The sequence below is a fragment of the Stigmatopora nigra genome, chromosome 1 (assembly GCF_051989575.1).
Source record: "Stigmatopora nigra isolate UIUO_SnigA chromosome 1, RoL_Snig_1.1, whole genome shotgun sequence".
Taxonomy (NCBI): domain Eukaryota; kingdom Metazoa; phylum Chordata; class Actinopteri; order Syngnathiformes; family Syngnathidae; genus Stigmatopora; species Stigmatopora nigra.
Window position 1 is genome coordinate 4,535,675 of NC_135508.1, and position 22,009 is coordinate 4,557,683.

General features: G+C 35.6%; 2 protein-coding genes across 3 annotated transcripts in view; both read left to right on the plus strand.

The window, feature by feature from the left end:
* The window catches only part of arhgap4b (Rho GTPase activating protein 4b), a 31,090-nt gene extending 19,832 nt beyond the window's left edge, over nt 1–11,258 (plus strand). For both annotated transcript variants that reach the window (XM_077722128.1, XM_077722139.1), the window contains exons 14-24: nt 411–471; nt 684–761; nt 1,705–1,833; nt 1,966–2,071; nt 3,129–3,356; nt 4,230–4,285; nt 5,224–5,395; nt 6,389–6,487; nt 7,357–7,464; nt 8,038–8,140; nt 9,426–11,258. In XM_077722128.1, the coding sequence (XP_077578254.1) occupies nt 411–471; nt 684–761; nt 1,705–1,833; nt 1,966–2,071; nt 3,129–3,356; nt 4,230–4,285; nt 5,224–5,395; nt 6,389–6,487; nt 7,357–7,464; nt 8,038–8,140; nt 9,426–9,653 (1,368 nt within the window). In that variant the 3' untranslated portion in view covers nt 9,654–11,258. The remainder of the gene's footprint in view (nt 1–410; nt 472–683; nt 762–1,704; nt 1,834–1,965; nt 2,072–3,128; nt 3,357–4,229; nt 4,286–5,223; nt 5,396–6,388; nt 6,488–7,356; nt 7,465–8,037; nt 8,141–9,425) is intronic.
* Nucleotides 11,259–14,510: 3,252 nt separating this feature from the next.
* Nucleotides 14,511–21,467, plus strand: fam50a (family with sequence similarity 50 member A). The gene is made up of 13 exons (XM_077719338.1): nt 14,511–14,791; nt 15,529–15,613; nt 15,718–15,817; nt 15,910–16,073; nt 17,002–17,078; nt 17,538–17,604; nt 17,709–17,770; nt 17,866–17,942; nt 18,853–18,907; nt 19,100–19,148; nt 19,922–19,992; nt 20,058–20,168; nt 21,307–21,467. Exons 1-13 carry the CDS (start codon nt 14,681–14,683, stop codon nt 21,313–21,315), a joined length of 1,038 nt encoding a protein of 345 aa, XP_077575464.1. The 5' UTR covers nt 14,511–14,680; the 3' UTR covers nt 21,316–21,467.
* The last annotated feature ends 542 nt before the right edge of the window (nt 21,468–22,009 follow it).

Here is a 22,009-nt window from a genome sequence, read left to right on the forward strand (position 1 = left end):
AGAGCTACTGCCACTGGATTCCGCGTGACGGCACCATCTTGGGGAAAAAAACAACAAAATTATTTGGACAACGTCGGAGGGCCGGATTAAAAAGCCTATCGGGCCGTATGTGGCCCGCGGGCCGTAGTTTGCCCATGACTGACTTAACCACAACATTTCACATCTTTGCTACAGCCCTGGCAGCAATATTTATGCATGTTGTTCCTTATCAACAAAAACAAAAAGCTGTCTTAATTGTATGATTTATTGTCCTTTCTGTAGCTTTTCAACCTTCACATCCTGTTTATTCGTTTTTAAATCACATCATGTATTTATTTGCCTTTTTCCTCTCTCTGAAAGATGTTTTTTTTTTTATAAATGTCCTTTTTAAGTCCTTTTTTTCTGACTCTCAAATCCTCTTTCCACTGCAGAGCTCTGGCCAGCAGATCCCTGTGGTGGTTGAAAGCTGCATCCGCTTCATAAACCTTCACGGTGAGGCAATTTGCATGACCAACCATAAAGTATGCTGGGAGAGCTTCTGGGGACTTGAAAATGTGTGGAGGTAGTCATCATGATGACTTCTATTGTTCCCTAAAATGGGAGTTTTTGACTCTCAATTGAATCACTTTCCTGTAAACAATAACTGTTATTATGAAAATTCATGCACAAATACAAAAATGCTTATTAGTGTGTGTTTTTGTCAGGTTTACACCACGAAGGGATTTTCCGAGTTCCTGGATCACAAAGAGAAGTTAATCTGATCAGGGATGCATTTGAAAGAGGTAAATCTAGAAAGGAATTGTGTTATGGCAAATGTACAATGTCCTCATTAAGAATTGACTTCAGCTAATGTTTACACATGTAAATTATGTGTATGTGTCCTGTTTTTTTAATGCAAAATATTATGATAATAAAAGGTGAATATAAAACGGTTTATTACATTAAATACACTTAAATATTACACTATTACCTACATGGTCAAACTACGGCCTGCGGGCCACATCCGACCCCCTAGGTTTTTTATTCCGGCCCGCCGACGTTGTCCAAATATTTTTTTTATTATTATTATTATTATTATTTTTCCCAGTGGGAGTAGCTCTGTCCTCTCTTATTTGTTTTTCATGTTTTTCAGCCCCTCTATCTTTTTTTAAATTACATTTTAATATTTCTTAATCCTTTTTACTTTACTTTGTACTTTATACTTTTTACTTTAATGATGAGTGATGAGTATGTTAATACTTTAGATGGCCAAGATGGCGCCGTCACACGGAAGCCAGTGGCAGTAGCTCTGTCCACTCTTATTTGTTTTTCATGTTTTACAACCCCTCCATCTTTTTTTAAATTACATTTTAATATTTCTTCATACTTTTTACTTTACTTTGTACTTTATACTTTTTACTTTAATGATGAGTGATGAGTATGTTAATACTTTAGTCCTATTTTTCTGTTTATGTTTCATATGTACTGTTAACGGATGCACTTTTTTATATGTATCGTATCTTGTGGTGACCCGGCCCATCTCTCAAATTTTTAAAGTCAATGTGGCCCCTGGGCCGAAAAGTTTGCCCACCCCTGCGCTAACCACTCAGCCACCGGGCCCTGCTAAAGCTTTATTATTGATTATTATTGATGGCAATAATTACACCATAATGGTTAAATGTTCCATGTACAATACTCATTTTGGTGCACACTATATAACATACACACTTCTAATTCCCCTTATAGGAGAAGACCCTCTGTCAGATAGTGAGTGTGACCTGGACTCTGTGGCTGGGGTGTTAAAGCTTTACTTCAGGGGCCTTGAGCCGCCCCTCTTCCCCTATGATAGCTACTCACAGCTGCTGGAGTGTGTCCGTAAGACATCTCTTCTTTGACTTGTTGACAACTATAAAGAATAAATTGAATCAGTTTCCATCAAGCAATCAATTATCTTTCCAATATATCCTTTAACTTTCTCTCTCTCTCTTCTTCTCTCTATGTGTCCAGAAATTGAAGGCATGGCAGAAAAAGCGTTGCAGATTAATGGAATTGTCTCTTCATTCCCACGACCTCTTGTCGTTGTAATGCGATACCTGTTCGCTTTTCTCAATCAGTAAGTTAACATATCGGTGAATCAATAAGAGATGTTGGATTTGTTCTTTTTTAGGGTCACTGTAAAGGCATGTCAAATTAAGAGTTATTTGACCAATTGCAACTGGTTAGCCTATTTAAAAAAAATCTGCTCAAATTTGCACACCAGTCGTTTAACCCTTGACTGAGAAATCTCTTAGAAATGGAAATTTGCTATTTGGATTCTCAGTATCGAATCATGATCGAATGATAGGTGCCATATTGAATTCGTAACTCAATCTAAATTGTCGTGGGACTCCTCAAGTTTTATTATTGATAGCAATACGACTGCTAAGATGGGTGGGAGATGTCTCAAAGTTGGCTTTGTTTGTTGCTATGATTAACAATAGGGAACATGATTTTATTGATAAAAAAAAAAAAAAAACTAGCCTGCCCGAGCGAGACTGCGTCCACAAAATGGCTAACTAACATTACTCCCACAAACAGTACACACCACTTAGCACCAATGTTCCCTCTAAGCTGTGCAATTGCGTACTACTCTCGTCTTCTCTGTGCAGCAGCAATCATATGGCGCGCAGTAAATAAAATCCAAACTTTTTTTTACCCCTTCCCCATGATGGCGCCGTTTAAGTGCCAGCCAGTGGCAGTAGCTCTGTCCACTCTTATGTTTTTTTTGTGTTTTACAACATGTTTTACATGAAAAATTAGAGGAAACAATGACATGCACCTACTTATGGCAGGTGTGATACTGGTGTGCCCATAGCGAGCAATGATGATGTCACTGGTAGTCAGGGAGGTTGTCTTTCTGCCCAGAACATCAAAAAATTAAAGGAAAAATTGCTCAATACTATTCATTTTTAATTGTTTTGATGGAAAAAAATCAGATTTTCACAAATCACTTTTCCACTCCTACTGGAATGGAAATTTGAGTCATCACAGAGTCATGAAGAGCTCTAATTTGAATGCCCTTTACTATTTTTACCCTTCTATTTACAAGAACAGATTGGCATATATTATGTTCTCTCTACTGCCCCTTGCGGTTGTACCGAATAGTGTTTAATGTGTGCGTGATTTCCCAGCGTGACTCAGTACAGTGATGAGAACATGATGCAGCCCTACAACCTGGCCGTCTGTTTCGGCCCAAGCCTGCTGAGGGGGGTAGATTCGGATGACGCCGTTGCTCAACAGCCACAAGTCAATGACCTTGTCAAAACCATGATTCTCCAGCATGATGTCATATTCCCCAGTCCATCAGAATTCCCAGGTCCTATCTATGAGAAGCACATGACACTTGAGCAGGAATATTGGTAAGGAATTTAATAGAAATGACATTTGAATATGATTTAAAAATGTGTTAAATGCTTTCTATTGCCAGTTTCTGTGTGGTTAGTGTGAAAAACAGAATTAAACATGCATTTTGAAGCGGATCAAAGTCTGTAAAGCTGCTTCTTTTTTGGTTTATTCTCTGGCTTAAACAAATTTGATGTCGCATCAAAGCGTTTCTGTGCAAATTTATGAAAACACTGTTCAATTTGTGTAATTGCTGAAAGCAACACAGTCATTTACAATGATAACATTATTCTATTTCCACATATGCTTTTTGTCATTACCATTTAACATTAGAGCCAGACTCAAAGCTTAAACCTCATTATACAGTGTTCCCTCGCTTATCGCGGTTAATGGGGACCGGGATCACCCGCGATAAGTGAATTTCCGCGAAGTAGGGATTCCCCTTCAAAAATGCTTAATTTGAATTTAATTTAAAAAAGTATATATTATTTTTAACCCCCTGTATACAGTACACCATATAGAATACAGGTAGAGAGAGTGAAATTCATGTTATAACAAAAAAAAAAAACTGTAAAATATGTTGTTTCAATGTAATACGAAGCTCTGAGTCCGCAGTAGCTGAACCGCGAAGTAGCGGGGGAAGACTGTACTTGTGTAATGACAATACATTCATTCAACTCAATTCAATTCATAGACCAAAAAGTGAGTTGAGTTTGATGCCAAATGCTTTTCAATTGCAACTCACCACACTAGGTTTGAGGATAAAATAGGCAGATTGCATCATCAGCTGTGTAAATATTAGGAGAATATATTGAGATGGCCTATAATTTGTATCGAATTAAAGAAAATAAAAATTGTCACCACAAATGTACATTTTGCTTTTTCTGCAGCGAACCAATCACAGAGGAGGGAGATGGAGAGCCTGAACATCTACCCAGTGAGGATGGTGAGAAGAATACGTACAAGCACACACAACAAAGAAACACATTACTACTTCCTCTCCAGTTACATTTACAGCATGTGTCAAAGTGGCGGCCCGGGGGCCGAATCCGGCCCGCCGCATCATTTTGTGTGGCCCGGAAAATAAATGATGAGTGCCGACTTTTTGTTTTAGGGTCAAATTAAAATTAAGAGTATAGATGTACATTATATTTCCTGATTTTCCCCCTTTTAAATCAATAATTGCAATTTTCAATCCATTTTTTCTGTGTTTTTAGTTCAAAAATAATTTAGTAAAATCTAAAAAAATATATAAAAAAAGCTAAATTAAACATTGTTTTAGATCAGTAAAAAATGAATATTCAGGGATTGTAATCCAGTTCTTTTAATCCATTTATTTAAAAAAATCTAAATCTATCTATCTTTTAAATCAATAATTGTAATTTTTTAATCATTTTTTTCAGTTTTTAGTTCAAAAATCCTTTTGTAAAATATAAAAATATATTTAAAAAAGCTCAAATAAACAATGTTTTAGATCTATAAAAAACTAATATTCAGGGCTTTTAATTCAGTTCTTTTAATCAATTTAAATCAATAATTGTCATTTTAAATCAATTTTTTCTGTGTTTCTAGTTCAAAAATCATTTAGTAAAATTTCCAAATACATAAAAAAGCTAAAATAAACATTGTTTTAGATCTATTAAAATACTGAATATTCAGGGCTTTTAATCCAGTTCTTTTAATTCTTTTATTTAAAAAAAAATCTAAATATTATATCTAAAATAGTCCGACCCACGTGAAATCAAGTTGACGTTAAAGCGGCTCGCGAACCAACCCGACTCTGACACCCTTGATTTACAGATATGGCAATAATTGTATCATCCCTTTTCTCATTTTCAATTCTGTTTCACAATATGATATCACGTCTTTTTCATGTTCACATAGAATGGGAAGCTGTGGCAATGTTCGACTACACCGCAAGGTCTCCAGCAGAACTGTCTTTCAAGCAGGGAGAGCTTCTTATTCTTCACAGTAAGGCCTCTTCGGATTGGTGGAGGGGTGAAGCAGGAGGAATCAAAGGTCTCATTCCACACAAGTACATCAGTTTCTTGGAAGGGTGAGTGCCTTTATACGATCATGAGGAGGGAGGTCTCAAAACCACACCTGCTTTGTTTGTTGTTCTTCTTTTTGAGAGAAAAATAACTAAAATTGGTAAAAGTTGTTGATCGATCAGAATGAAATTTGGTCGGTATGTTCTAGGGATGTATAGGTGTAGATCCTTGGAGACAGATTTTTTTCTCGAGGATGATTAATTAGATTATGGTGAATTTTGTACTTTTTTGTATTTTAAGTCTTGGAAAAACCGGCCATTTGTCTTACCTCGATATAGCCCAAACAATAATTTCCACCCTGGCATCAATTTTGCTTAGTTTATGCACGTTTTCAGCACTTATATTCAAGCATCGTTCATGTATTTACTAACTGATAGGTTCATTAATAATTACCCTTCTTTGTAATTATCAATAACTGCAGGCAGACATCTTATTCAATTATTGACATTTAATTAAATAGATTGGATCACAGATAAGAACCTTAAGGGAGGATGTCTTCAAAAGTATCCTCTCGAACAGTATTTCGCGTACGGCTTTAAGGCATTTGGATAAAAACAATCACGGCTTCATTTGACCTAACAATCATATAACAATTACATAAAGAACCCCGAAGTGTCACGAGGGTTATGGAAGTGGCAGAAACAACAACTTTGTTATTGGACAGTGACCCTGGCTCCGTTGCAAAAGAGAACAAACGATCTCGAAGCCCCAGATTGGGTGAGTTGCTGTATAAACAATCCTTGGATAAATTCATGTGAGAGTGGACTAGGCGGCAGTTTATGACCTCGAGCCGAACGATAGGAAAAATGATTTAATGATTTAAAAAAGAAATAAATAAAAATAAAAAAATACTTTTTAACCATTAACATTTTTCCTTCAATTAACATGAAGTAAAAATATAATTTTCCATTGCATTAATTAAACCTCAACTCATACTTAAATGTAATATTAATAATACTTAAAATAACTAAAGAAACATTGATTTTCTTCTCCTACAGGATAGATAGAGGGAAACGGGATGAAGGAGGAGGAGGAGGAGGTGGTGGAAGCACTGGAAATCTGACAGCAGAAGATTCTCACACAGAAAACACTGTTAGGTATAATAATTCACATTGTCATCCTTCAAAACATGAATATAATTAAATATCATTTAAACCAGTGTTTCCCAACCACTGTGCCGCGGCACACTGGTGTGCCGTGAGCAATGGTCAGGTGTGCCGTGGGAAATTGCAAGAAGTCATACAATGTGATATTGAGAGAGAAAAATTTATATGAATATAAGGAGATTAAAATGGAACTATTACAAGGTTCAAATCAAAATATGATGGACGTTAAATTGTAGATTGTACTATTATTTGATTCAAGTTGTCAAACAGTAATTTTTTTGCTCTTTCTCTAAGTCGAAACGGAAGTTGTCTGGTTTCAAGGGCATCAACTTTTGCCGACGTAAAGTCTGTGTGAGAACATTTTTTTTTTTGCGGAATATTAGGAGATTTAAGTAATATTTGGAGAAAAATCATAAAATGATGCGATCAATAACTTTACTTGGTTATTTGCATCAATCAAACTGGAAGTTGTTCAGGGTCCACAGGCCAAATTTCCGTGACATTAGGTCATTGTGAAAAATTAGATTTTGGAATAATTTTGGATGCGATTTCTGCTGATAAAACTTCGATGAGAAGAACTATTATAAATATAGGCGACAAAGATTTTCAGATGGTGGTGTCCCTTGAGATTTTTTTCAATGCAAAAAGTGTGCCACGGCTCAAAAAAGATTGGGATACACTGATTTAAACCATTGCTGCTAATTTTAAGTCTATCAGACAAATTGCAGTGTGCGAACATGACTAATTTATGTACTGTACTGTTTATGTAAATCTAATACCTTGGGTACAAATGTTTAGTCCCTCATAGATTTGCACTAGTCAAGAGGTTTTTGAATGTTCCTCTCTGTGTTTTATAACAGAATGCGAGTGAACAGTGATGGTGCGTCGTTGCCTGGGCGACAACGAGGGAGTGATGGCAGCCCTGGTCGAAAGCCACCATCCTCCCCAGCGGCACGCCATTTGCCAGTGTAAGACAAATACAGTGTTCCCTCGGTTATCGGGGTTAATGGGGACCGGGACCACCCGCGATAAGTGAATTTCCGCAAAGTAGGGATTCCCCTTCAAAAATGCTTAATTTGAATTTAATTTATTTATTTTTTTTACCCCCCTGTATACAGTACACCATATAGAATACAGGTAGAGAGAGTGAAGTTCATGTTATAACAAAAAAAAAACTGTAAAATATGTTGTTTCAATGTAATATTTGTATTTTTTTATATATTTTTTTCCCAAAAAAACGTGACGCTCTGAATCCGCGGTGGCTGAACCGCGAAGTAGCGAGGGAACACTGTACAACAAAGAACTCGTTTGATGCCCTTAATGTCAAAATTCATTTTAACTGGGATATCTGGAAATGCATTATGTTCCAGTTTCAATGGGAGATTTAGCAGTTGATTATCCAGAGGCAGCCAATGAGTTAAATATATTGACTAAAAAATCATGTAACACTTGAATCATTGAGTAGTTCTGCTGCTACAAAATACAGAAGAAAAAAAACCCTGTAGTGTTATGATTTGAAAATTCATGCATTTGGGTTTCAGGTCTCAGGAGCGAAGACACACGCTGGACACTGTGAGACAGGCAGGGTTTAAACCTGCAGACAAACCTGCATTTGTTCAAGTAGAAAAGACAACAGTTGAGAAGGTTGGTAGATTTTTTTTTGTTCACTTATTTGGCGCATCCTATTTGGTATATTGCCTTCAGGGATAGTATGGACTCATAATTTGAGATTTGAGAACAATGTTCCCTCTAAAATGTGCACTACTCTCGTCTTCTCTGCGCAGCAGCAGTCATATGGCGCGCAGTAAATAAAATCCACTTTTTTTTACCCCTTTCCCCATGATAGCGCCGTTTACATGGCAGCCAGTGGCAGTAGCTCTGTATACTCTTATGTTTTTAGTGTTTTACAGCATGTTTTACATGAAAAAATTAGATGGACCATTAACATACACCTGCTTATGGCAGATGTGATACTGGTGTGCCCATAGCGAGCAATGATGATGTTTCTCACACTGGTACTCAGTGCGCTCAGTGAGGTTGTCTTTCTGCCCAGACCAACGAAAAATTCGAGGGAACATTGTTTGAGACTATGTACTACAAGAAGTAGTAATCACTGACTTGGAGTATATTGCTAGAATGAGTCAACAGTACCTTTATTTTGTAGTAGGGAAATTCTCCAATCGCAAAAGTATTTTCTACAAATATACAGAGGTACCTCTACTTACAAAATTAATTCGTTCCAGTAGTGCTTTCGTAAATAGGATTTTTTTATTAGTAGAATACTTACCAAACCGCAAGTTTGCGGTCCACCAGCGCCCATCATCAATTCGAGTCACCAATGTTACTCTTATACTATGTCATACCTGTCAACCTCTGCCGATAATCGCCCTTATAAATGATTCCCCGTACAAACCCCCAAAAAAACGTACAAAAACCGTACGACGCATGTTTACTCGCGGTAACTCGTTTCTTACTAGGTGGCTCCTCCATGCTTGCTTCCACGATATTTACTCTATGTATATCTGCGCATAAGCATGTCATCCTTTATCGATGTTGCCGTACGCACCGCCAAAAAAATACATACGATCGACGACAGTAGCGTCGTTAGCTAACAGCCTACGAGACTATCTGGATTTTAGCCAAAACGGTCTTGTTGAGATCAGTTTTCATAAATATTGGCGATTTTTTTTAATTTCCCCGTACAAAAGTCGGTGTACGGCGTACATGATTTGAAATGGTAAAAAAACCGTATAAAATACGTAGAAAATACGTATAAAACGTACAAGTTGACAGGTATGCTATGTATACTTTGGTGTTCTGTCCGTCCAGGTGTTCTCGTTCACGCTGTTGTTATTCAAACAGGAACGTTTTTCTGTTGTTTTAATTGTAATCCTATCTATCTATCTATCTTGGTTTCCCTGCTACTCAGGAGATTATCAGTCGCCAAATGAACTCAGTGTTCAAGGAACTCCTGTCTCGACAGCCCTCCATGCAACCGCCAACCCTTGCAACTGCAGGGCCTCCAGTTCCTTCTTCTTCCTCTTCTTCCCCATCCACCATCTCCTCTTCTTCTTCTCCCCTCCCTCAAGTTGCCCCTGTTGCCAAAAAAGTGGGCTTTGGAATTCGAGGACGGGCCCTTTTCCGGCCAGTGGACTGACTGGCTGACATACCTTAACCTCGGTAAAGAATTTTAAAAGTTTAGAGATAAAGCTTGAAGATGCCTATCCTGTTGAGCATTCTGAGGAAAATCTTGATTTATTTTTAGGATATATTATATATATATATATAAATATATGTGTGCGTGTGTGTGTGTATGTATTTACTTCTGTGCCATCTCATGGTGCCACATGGTGCTGTATTGCAGTATGTCTTGCGCGTTATTCAGTCTTGTTTGGTCTTTTTGCCCCAAAATATCTACTTTGGGGCTACTGTTTTTGGAGAATCAGGGAAGTGTTTTGTCTAAAATGAAGGAGTATTAGGGCCAGGTAAGAAAAATCCTAACATTACAACATCAAGCTGGAAAAGTAACATGTTTATTTACACATATTACCATGCAGAAATGTACTTTACAAAAATGAATCTGGGGTTATAATTAGAATCTGATTTTCTTTGGAACTTCCACTTTTTTTTAGTTTTGCACTTTATTTACTACTACGAGTTCCTATAATACAATCTATTTTTATGGATAAATAATCAATTTTAGGTATATTGTGTCTTTCTTAAATTAACTGTACAGTGTTCCCTCGCTACTTCGCTGGTTCAGCCACCGCGGACTCAGAGCTTCGCGTTTTTTTTTTTTTTTGAAAAAAAAAAAAATTCAAATATTACATTGAGACAACATATTTTACAGTTTTTTTTGTTGTAAAATGAATTTCACTCTCTCTACCCATATTCTATATGGTGTACTGTATACGGGGGGGAAATAAAATGAAATAAATACAAATTTTAAAAAGTTAAATTCTAATTAAACATTTTTGAAGGGGCATCCCTACTTCGCCGAAATTCACTTATCGCGGGTGGTCCCGGTCCCCATTAACGGCGATAACCGAGGGAACACTGTATTACAAAAATGAAAATCTGATTTTCTTTGGAACTTCAACGTTTTTTTTTAGATTTACACTTTATTTACAACTACTAGTTCCTATAATACAATCTATTTTTATGTATAAATAATCAACTTTAGGAATATTGTGTCTTTCTTAAATTAACTGTATTCTTTAAGGTATATGACCTTAATCATGGAGTATTAATTTTCCCCAAAATATTTAAATATGGCCCTAATACTTCTTTATAGTGGTGGTATATGGACCGAGAACTCCTTTTGTCCATATTTGGTGAATTTAAAAATTTTACATGAATGCTATTTGGCAGTTTCTATATATATATATAGGTCTGCTATTTATTTGATTTGATCATCTTTGTTTAACATAGTAGAAATTTATTTATTTTTAATTTTTGGACAATGGCATTGAATGCAGTTTAAAAGCCTCAAAAAGCATGTTTATTTTTGCACTGATAATTTTGAAGATGCAGTTTAAGGATTCCTCAAAATCCAAGCAACAATTAAGCGATATGACAAATACGTTTACTACCGTATTTTCAGGACTATAAGGCGCACCGCATTATAAGGCGCACCCTCAATGAATGACATTTTTTCCATATATAAGGCGCACTGTCTATTTTGGAAAAAATGTAAGACTTTTAAGTGTGCCTTATAGTCGTGAAAATGCGGTAATTGCTATTGACTTCCAGGTATGAAGCACTCACTCACTACACAGTCACCTCTAGAGCCAGCCATTGTTGATGTTTTGGATTTTTTTTTATAAAATCTTGCAGTGAGGGAGAAGCTATATGATGGAAGATGTTGTAAAGTAAGATGGCATCTGCATATTTAACAGTATTGTTTCCGTTCAGGCGTTTGTGTTTTTTTAATATCCAACAGTCGTTTTTTTTTTCCATATATAAGGCGCACTGTCTATTTTGGAGAAAATGTAAGACTTTAAGTGCGCCTTATAGTCGTGAAAATACGGTACTTGCTTAATGTTTAGCTAAAGACTGTTCTCTAGTGGCTGGTTTTAGAAAGAAATAGTTAAGAAGATACGTTAATGTTAAAAGAGGGGAAAAGACAGCCAATTTGAGGCAAATGTCAAACAGTGCCTCGTAATATTTTTGTGTTTTCATTCTGTTTTCTTCATTGCAAGAGCTAGTGGAGATGAAAATATGTTTGCATTGACATTACTGTGTGCAGCTGTGTCAAAATATGAATTCGCATGCAGTCATTTGACAAACTTGTGATAAAGAAAAAAAATTAAAAAAAACATTCCCTTTCATATGTGATACATGGCCGACAAGGCAAAACTCAGGGCTTTGCAGAGTTAAAAATGGTCAGGTTTGCCTTTGAAAGTTTGAAGTGGCTTTTTACTTCCCTTAAGAGCCAAAAAAAATGCCCTCAACCTAGAAGAGAACTCACAATTTCTTCTGTCTTTAACTGTGACTATGACTACAAAGTTTGGGAAATTTATGCCTATACAATTTACCCTCACACACTAAAATACATAATGATTAGGAACACAATGAATGGTGTAGTACAGGGGTGTCAAACTCTCTTTGGTCTGCGGCAAAATTACATAGAACTAACAATAAGCCCACTTTTTTCCTTTGTATTAGTCACTAATCCTAATAATTAGTGCAAAGAATGAGTAAATTATCAAAATATTTATTAAAAGAATGTTCCTTTTACATTATGAACAATATATTATGAACAAGAGAATAACATAAGAACATAAATAAATGTCAATTCATGTTGTCTGCATGTACAAAAACTCTGCGCCCCTAGCGGATAATACAAGAACTACAAATTTTAAAAGAAAATTCATATTTTTTTATACAATGCAGCTTTCTCCCCCGGGCCGTACCAAACCACCAGACGGGCCGGATCCGGCCCGCGGGCCGTATGTTTGACACCCCTGGTGTAGTATGTTGTTTTCTATCTTGAGATGGTTTGACATGTATCGCTTCCCTCACCTGTTGAATTTGCAATCATAAATGTAATATAGTTTATTTTGTTTTGCAAAATGGATGCAACGTTTTATCCAAACTCATCGTTTGATCATGTCATTAGATTTTAAGTGTAAAATTACAGTATATGTGTGGGGAAAATATTGACATTAAAAGACAGAATGATGATTTTTAAGCTGTTTTCTGTGTATTTACACTTATACTTATGCTAACACAATAGATAATAGGTGTCAAAGTGGCGGCCCCGGGGCCAAATCTGGCCCGCCGCATCATTTTGTGTGGGTCGGGGAAGTAAATGATGAGTGCCGACTTTCTGTTTTAGGATTAAATTAAATTAAGATGAAGAGTATAGATGTATATTAAATTTTCTGATTGTCCTCCTTTTAAATCAATAATTGTAATTTTTTAATCATTTTCTTTTCAGTTTTTAGTTCAAAAATCATTTTGTAAAAGCTAAATATACATAGAAAATTAAATTTTCTGATTTTCCCCCTTTTTAAATCAATAATTATAATATTTGTATCCATTTTTCTGTGTTTTTAGTTCAAAAATAATTTCTTAAAATCTAAAAATATATAGAAAAAAGCTTAAATAAACATTGTTTTAGATCTATAAATCAAATTTAAATCAAATTTAAATGATAGATATAGATGTATATTATATTTCTTTATATTTCCCCCTTTTAAATCAATAATTGCATTTTTTAATCATTTTTTTTTGTTTTTAGTTCAAAAATCATTTTGTAAAAACTAAAATATATAAAAATATGTTCTGTTTTCCACTTTAATATGGAACATAATGATTAAAAGAGATTTTCCCTTCCTAAGAAAAACATATCAAATAAACACTTTTTTCAGATCTATAAAAAAACTTTTAGTCCAGTTCTTTTAATCCATTCATAAAAATAAAAAATAAAAATCTAAATATTATATCTAAAATGGTCCGGCCCACATAAAATCTGACACCCTTGCAATAGACAATAGTTTTTTTTATTGAAATTTCAACCAAGGACAAAAAAAAAAAAAACATCAAATATGGTCCACACACAAACCTTGAGCTCAATCTGCATTATATCTTTGTTTTCACCAGACTCCAACAATCTGTTTAAATAAAGTCCTGAAGCAACAAAACAAAAAGATTCCATGTTGGCCTTTACACCCTTAAACATTTCTTAAAGCATAATTAAAATTAAAACGCCTCAGCCTCCTCAGAAATTCAGATTCCTAAATGTATTAATGTTTGAAGAACGATTACACCCAATCCCCAATCAGGTATGAGAAAATCAGCTCTACACTTCTTCTGGAAGCCCCTTCTTATGCTATGTCCATATTAAACAATTTCTGCAAAATGTTAGTGCTTTGTTTGTTGTGTTTTTTCCAGATAAACGCCTCCTCTCACCCAACAACAAACTCCCCCCTTGGGCTGCAATTCGATCTGAGGGACTCAAATTTATATCCTCCTAAAATAAGCCCCGCCCACAAACACCCAAGAGCACACCAAGAGGGAAAAAATGGGTATTATATACCACAATAGCCCTTTAGCTACTGTGTTTTAATCTCTTCAGGAAATGGTTTCTTCCACAGTAACACCTTTTGTCCCTGCCTGAGGTCCTTGTCCTTTTGTGCTGTGAACATCTTCATTGCACCCATTTGTATGTTTATTGCTCTGTGCTGTAGTCATATTGCATTTTTAATATCAAGCAGGAGTTGGCATCAAATGAGAGATAAACACATTGTATGACTGACTTGTTTACATTTACAATTTAAAATGTGCTGTCATTTAACTTTTAGCTTTACTGAACCTGCTAATAAAATAAATATTTCAAATTTTATGCGTGATTTTAACATATAATGCATTGTAAGTTGTTTAGTATGACACAAAACATCTCAATTTATGTATATACTATTTATGTTTATGCAAAATCGTTGGAACGATTAACACTAGGAATTACGAGCTCCGATGCTGGACATGAAGGCAACATCCACCTTACCCAAAATGCATTGCGCCACCGCCATTTTTGTTGTTGTGCTAAGTTCACTAGTAAATCGAGCCTGAAATTCGGGCACAATCTTTCATTAAAACCTTTATTAAATAATTATCTTTTGTTTCTATTATTTGAAATCTTTGTCCTTGTAGGTGGTGGGTTATTAGAAACAACAAAACAACATGGCTCAATACAAAGGAGCCGCCAGCGAAGCTGGAAGAGCCATGCAACTGATGAAAAAACGAGAAAAGGAGAGAGAACAACTTGAACAATTGAAACAGAGAATTGCAGAGGTTTGTAGCCCTTAAAATCGAAAACCTATCGGTCATTAATTGACTGCGATAGTTCGCTTTTAGAAAAAAAAATATTATCTAGCCTTTCCCAATCAAATTGGACAGGACGTCTAACGCCGTCAATGGCACCGAATGATGAGCATTTTAGAGTCAGTCCGACTATCTTTGACATATGCACTCAATGTGTTAAATGTTATGATTAAATCTACAGGTGTCAAAGTGGCGGCCCGGGGGCCAAATCTGGCCCGCTGTATCATTTTGTGCGGCCCGAGAAAGTGAATCATTAATGCCGACTTTCTGTTTTAGGATCAAATTAAAATAAAGATTATATATGTATGTTATATTTCCTTATGTTCCCCCCTTTTAAATCAAAATGTGCATTCTTTTCATCCATGTTTTCTCTGTTTTTAGTTCAAAATAATTTTGTAAAATCTAAATATATATACAAATATTTCCTATTTTCCACTTTAATATGGAACATCATGATTAAACGAGATTTAAATAAAAAAACATTGTTTTAGATCTGTAAAAACGGAATATTTAGGACTTTTGATCGAGTTCATTTAATCCATTTATAAAAAACAAAAAAATCTAAAATGGTCAGGCCCACGTCAAATCGAGTTGACGTTAATGCGGCCCGCGTACCTTAGCCGAGTCTGACACCCTTGATTTAATATGCAATTTCAATATTTGCAGCTATAGTATGTTTTCCATTGTTTTTTAAATCATTTTTGCAGGACAACATGGTGAAATCCAACATCGACAAGAAGTTTTCCGCTCATTATGATGCTGTAGAGGCAGAGTTAAAGTCCAGCACAGTTGGTTTGTATATTTTCTCCCAATTTGTCTCATGCATTATACTTTAAAAGACTAAAATAAGCAGTGGTTTGATTGTCTTTGACCTGTTTATTCTATCTCTTTATTAGGTCTGGTGACACTGAATGATATGAAAGCTAAACAAGAGGCCCTTGTGAAAGAACGAGAGAAGCAATTGGCAAAGAAGGAACAATCTAAGGAACTCCAGCTGTGAGTCAAACATATTTTCTTGTAAAGTAAAGATGTTGCCATATAGAGTCATTATCAAGTCATTCATTACATTCTCCTCACCATTTTTGCAGCAAGCTCGAGAAGCAGAAGGAGAAAAAGAGGAAAGAAGAACAGAAAAGAAAAATTGCCAGTTTGTCATTCAATCCCGAAGATGATGGTGATGATGATGATGAAGATGAGGAGGAGGAAAAGGAAGAGGAAGACGATGAGGAAGAAGAAGAAGAGGAACTGGAATGTGAGTCTGAACTTAAGGATTGTTAAAATATATATTTTGTGGATCAAGTCCTGTTCTTTGGTTTTTATGCTATGTTATAATCATTATGATTTATTTCTTTGAATCCAGTTCAGGATGTCATTGACCAAACTGTTGCTTATCAGACGTTTAGCCTCATTCAGACAATGCGATGCTTTTCAATCAACATAGTATACATTCAAAAAGGTTAGCGCAGGGGTGTCAAGCTCCCTTTGGTCTGCGGGCCGAATACAGCTTAATTTGAGATCAAGCGGGCTGGACCAGTAAACTCATTGCAAAATGACGTAGAACTAACAATAAGCCCACTTTTTTCCTTTGTATTAGTCACTAATACTAAAAATTAGTCCAAAGAATGAGTAAATTATCAAAATGTTTATTAACAGAATTTTCCTTTTACATTATGGACAATATATTATGAACAAGAAAATAACATAAGAACATAAATGTCAATTCATGTCTGCACGTACTAAAACACTGCGCCCCTAGCGGATAATACAAGAACTACAATTTTTAAAGAAAATTCATATTTTTTTTATACAATGCAGCTTTCTTCCCCGGGCCGTACCAAACCACCAGACGGGCCTGATCCGGCCCACGGGCCGTATGTTTGACACCACTGGGTTAGCGTCACTGAAACATTTGTGTTTCAAATTAATTTAACGTTAATTTCATAAAAAACTAACAAAAAACACCATTCCCAGCAGATAGCGAACCTCCATTGTAGTTTTATTTGAGATTCAAATATATTGATGCAAAAGTTGATCATGTATAATATATGTATAATGACTGACATTGGTTGAATACTCAATTCTAAAAATATTGGTTTGCTATAGCCATTGCAAAGGCCTATCTTTTCTCATGGAAGAAGGGAAAAACAATCTTTGATGCATAACTTATCTTTCTCTTATAGATCTCCCTGTAAAGAAGAAAAAGCTTGGAAAAAATCCAGATGTGGATACAAGTTTCCTCCCTGATCGTGACCGAGAGGTGGGATTCAATAATTTCACAATCATTGGCTCATCTGTAAAACTTTACTTTTATCCTGTTTCCATGCCAATTACAAATCGCCTCAACTTAGGGACCTCATTTTTTTCCCAAGAAGAAATGTGCCCGTACCAAAGGGGAAAAGTACAATGTTGCATTCAAGGGATGATAAAATTAACCCTAGAATAAGTGCCTTGTTAATGGGGTGACTTAAAATATCCATTTTGACATGAGATTAATTTGCATTGAAGATGCAACCATCATTACGTTAATTTTGGTAATTGTACTTATTTTATTACCTTTTAAATTAGCTGTGATTGGTTCCATTATAACCCTAATCAGGACTGAAGCTAAAATAGCGCATTGCTAATATGTAGTGGGTAAAACAATATGGCATAAAAGAACATTGTGCAAATTAAGGTTATAATTTTTCCTTATTTTCGCCTAAATTCTTGTGGTCAGGAGGAGGAAAATCGTCTTCGAGAAGAACTCAGGCAGGAATGGGAACTCAAACAAGAAAAGATCAAGAGTGAGTGTCAAAATCTGCCAGATAACAACATATTTTTGCTCTAAAAATTTTCAGTTTGATCCCATTTACACCAAAAAAATCATGCTTTTAACCTTTGCTTTCAGGCGAAGAGATCGAGATTACCTTCAGCTACTGGGATGGATCCGGCCATCGCAAAACTGTCAAAGTAGAGCACAGCCCACATAGAATAAAAGAACAACTTTAGCATAAAAATGGTCCGCTCTTCACAACCTTAATGGTTTCTTTGTGTTTCTCCTTCAGATGAAAAAGGGAAACACAATGCAGAATTTTCTACAAAGAGCCCTGGAAGTCTTAAGAAAGGATTTCAGTGAACTCAGGTCAGATACAAGTATTGCAAGCAATGTTCCCTCTAAGCTGTTTGCGCAATTGTGCACTACTGTCGTCTTCTCTGCGTAGCAGCAATCATATGGTGCGCAGTTAATAAAATCCAAACTTTTTAATTTAAAAATATATATACAGTGTTCCCTCGCTTATTGCGGTTAATGGGGACCGGGACCACCCGCGATAAGTGCATTTCCGCGAAGTAGGGATTCCCCTTCCAAAATGCTTAATTTGAATTTAATTTAAAAAAAAAAAAAAACATTTTTTTTTACCGCCTGTATACAGTACACCATATAGAATACGGGTAGAGAAAGTGAAATTCATGTTATAACAATAAAAACTGTAAAATATGTTGTTTCAATGTAATATTTGTATTTTTTTTCCCCAAAAAAATCCGCGAAGCTCTGCGTTAACTGAAGCGCGAAGTAGCGGGGGAACCCTGTATATATATTATTATTATTATTATTTTTAACCCTTTCCCCATAATGGCGTCGTTGACGCGGGAGCCAGTGGCAGTAGCTCTGTCCACTCTAATGTTTTTCGTGTTTTACAGCATGTTTTACATGAAAAATTAGAGGGAACATTGACATGCACCTGCTTATGGCAGGTGTGATACTGGTGTGCCCATAACGAGCAATGATGATGTCATCACACTGGTACTCAGTGCACTCAGGGAGGTTGTCTTTCTGCCCAGACCAACGAAAATTAAGACGGGAACATTGATTACAAGCACTAGAATGTTTGTACAATTATAGCTAGTAATTCTTTATTAAAACTTGATTAAACTTGACACAAAATATAAACCACATGTTTTCTTTTTGACATCTTGACCTTTGCAGACCTGTTTAGTGATATCAGGAAATTGTGAAAAGTGTTACTAAATATAAAGTATTGTTTTCTTTTCAGGTCTGCTGGAGTTGAGCAGCTTATGTATATTAAAGAAGATCTGATCATCCCACATGTGAGTAGTGATTAGATTTTTCAACACATTAACCCATTCACTGCCATTTCCGGTGCTGCACGTCCAATCTAGTTGTACTAGGAGGCCTGGAAGTGGTCAATGGGAATTAAACGTCTAGCACCGTCAAGGACGGAGAATGAGGTAAATACCTAAAATTTGAGTTGTGGTGATCCCCTTTTTCTCTGATTTCAGCACCACAGCTTTTATGACTTTATTGTGACCAAAGCCAGAGGGAAATCTGGTAGGTTAACCATTAGAATTATTCCACACTTATTTTGAAACATGTTTTCTGGCAGTGCAAGCCCAAGTAAAAAAAATGGGTCTTTATTTTATATTTGTCATGTCGTAGTTATAATCCCCCCCTTTGTTACAGTGACAAATACGTAGAAATATATGATCACATTATTATGCCCACAACAAATTTAATATAACTTGAATTTAAAATTAGAAGCCAGTAAATTCCTTTTTGGGAAAATTCAGACCTGTGCGTTTGTCCTGTTAAGAAAAAAAATATATATAATGTAGGTAAAACTATTACAAGAATGTCTATAGTCCCTGAATAGACTGTTTATGCCAGATTACTTGCTCTCTTTTCAATAATTGCTTTTGTGCTGTCCAATTCTATGTACAGTGTTCCCTCGCTACTTCGCGGTTCAGACACTGCGGATTCAGAGCTTCGTGGATTTTTTGGGGAGAAAAAAAATACAAATATTACATTGAGACAACATATTTTACAGTTTTTTTTTGTTATAACAGGAATTTCACTCTCTCTACCCATATTCTATATGGTGTACTGTATACAGGGGGGTAAAAAAAAAAAAATACATTAAAATTAAGCATTTTTGAAGGGGCATCCCTACTTCGCGGAAATTCACTTATCGCGGGTGGTCCCGGTCCCCATTAACCGCAATAACCGAGGGAACACTGTATTCTTTCAGGTGGTCACTAAACACAATAACTGTTATCATACTTTTTTCATTGAAGATTTGTTTTTGCTTTTTTATTCCTTAAAAGGTCCTCTCTTCAGCTTTGATGTCCACGATGACATCCGTCTGGTCAATGATGCCACTGTAGAGAAAGATGAGGTGAAGCCTATTATTAGCAGCAATTGTTTTTATTTTATCTTAATACACTTGTTCTTCTTCTTTAGTCTCACGCAGGTAAAGTCGTTTTGAGGAGCTGGTATGAAAAAAACAAGCACATCTTCCCCGCTAGTCGCTGGGAACCATATGACCCTGAGAAGAAATGGGACAAATACACGGTAGGGTTTTGTTTTCTTTTGTAGGTTTTGGATTTCGAGTATGCACCAATTGTACTGTTTAAAAGAACTTTATTGCTGTATGGCAATACAAATGGCTGAGTAAGCAAAGTAACCCCGTAACCAATGTTCCCTCTAAGATGCGCACTTAAAAGTCTTAAATTTTCTCCAAAATAGACAGTGCGCCTTATAATCCAGTGCGCCTTATAATCCAGTGCGCCTTATAATTCAGTGCGCCTTATATATGGAAAAAACCCGAAAACAAAAAAACACCACTGTCAGATATTAAAAAAACACAAACGCCTGAACTGAAACAATACTGTTAAATATGCAGATGCCATCTTAGTTTACAAAATCTTCCATCATATAGCTCCTCCCCCAATGCAAGATTTTATACAAAAAAAAATCCAAAACATCAACAATGGCTGGCTCTAGAGGTGACTGTGTAGTGAGTACCTTCATACCTGGAAGTCAATAGCAATTACCGTATTTTCACGACTATAAGGTGCACTTAAAAGTCTTAAATTTTCTCCAAAATAGACAGTGCGCCTTATAATACAGTGCGCCTTATAATACAGTTCACCTTATAATACAGTGCGCCTTATATATGGAAAATGTCATTAATTGAGGGTGCGCCTTATAATGCGGTGCGCCTTATAGTCGTGAAAATACGGTACATTGACTTTAAATAACCAGTTCTGCAATAATTTAAAAGTCCAACTTTAAACTGAGTTCTTAGGAGATATGTTCTAAATGTTTGACAATTTGTGGTTCAATTCTAAATTGTACAACTTCAGTGGTATTCATTTTACTTCTCCAATTCAAGTATAAAAGTACAGCATTCCGCTAAAGATTAAGAAAAGAGCTATGGCATTCAATTATTTTCTTTTGTTCAAAAGAAAGTTATTCTCCTTGTGTCGCAATTAAATTGTGCAGACATAATTGTTTTTGGAGTTGTTTTCAGTTTGGTCTTTTTCCATGTCTAGTCATACACAAGAAATGTTCCGCTGTGAGTTTCCTATATGTTCAAGTCTGACCCGAAGCCATATATTAAACACCAGTCTAGTTACATTTTTGACTGTTGAAAATTTCTTGTTAGGTTCATTTGACATAACAATGTTTTTCCTTTTTTTTCCCCCAGATCCGATAAAGCTGCAGTGAACCTCTCCTGTAATATAGCATATTTTCTCCTGCACCCTTTCCCAATTGGAGTCTATCACCTAAATTTTGTTTCTAATCCCCCAAATGTACCTAAAATTTTAATTGCCTCTATCATGTGAACAGCCTGCTAGACATGTATATATTACTGATTAAACTGAACCTGTAACAACACGTGTTACTGGTCTTTATTGACTATAATGGCTCATAATCTAGAGCACATGTGTCAAAGTGGCGGCCCGGGGGCCAGATCTGGCCCGCCGCATCATTTTGTGTGGCCCGGGAAAGTAAATTATGAGTACCGACTCTCTGTTTAAGGATAAAATTAAAATGAAGAGTATAGATTTATGTTAAATTCCCCGATTTTCCCGCTTTTAAATCAATAACTGCCATTTTTTTTCTGTGTTTTTAGTTTAAAAAAAATTGTAAAATCTAAAAAAATATTTTAAAAAAGCTAAAATAAACATTGTTTTAAATCTATACAAAAAAATGAATATTCAGGGATTTTAATCCAGTTCTTTTAATCCATTTATAGAAAAAAAAATCTAAATATTATATATTTCCTGATGTTCTCCCTTTTAAATCAATAATTGCAATTTTTGAATCAATTTTTTTCTGATTTTAGTTCAAAAATAATTTTGTAAAATCTAAAAAAATATATTAAAAAAAGCTAAAATGAACATTGT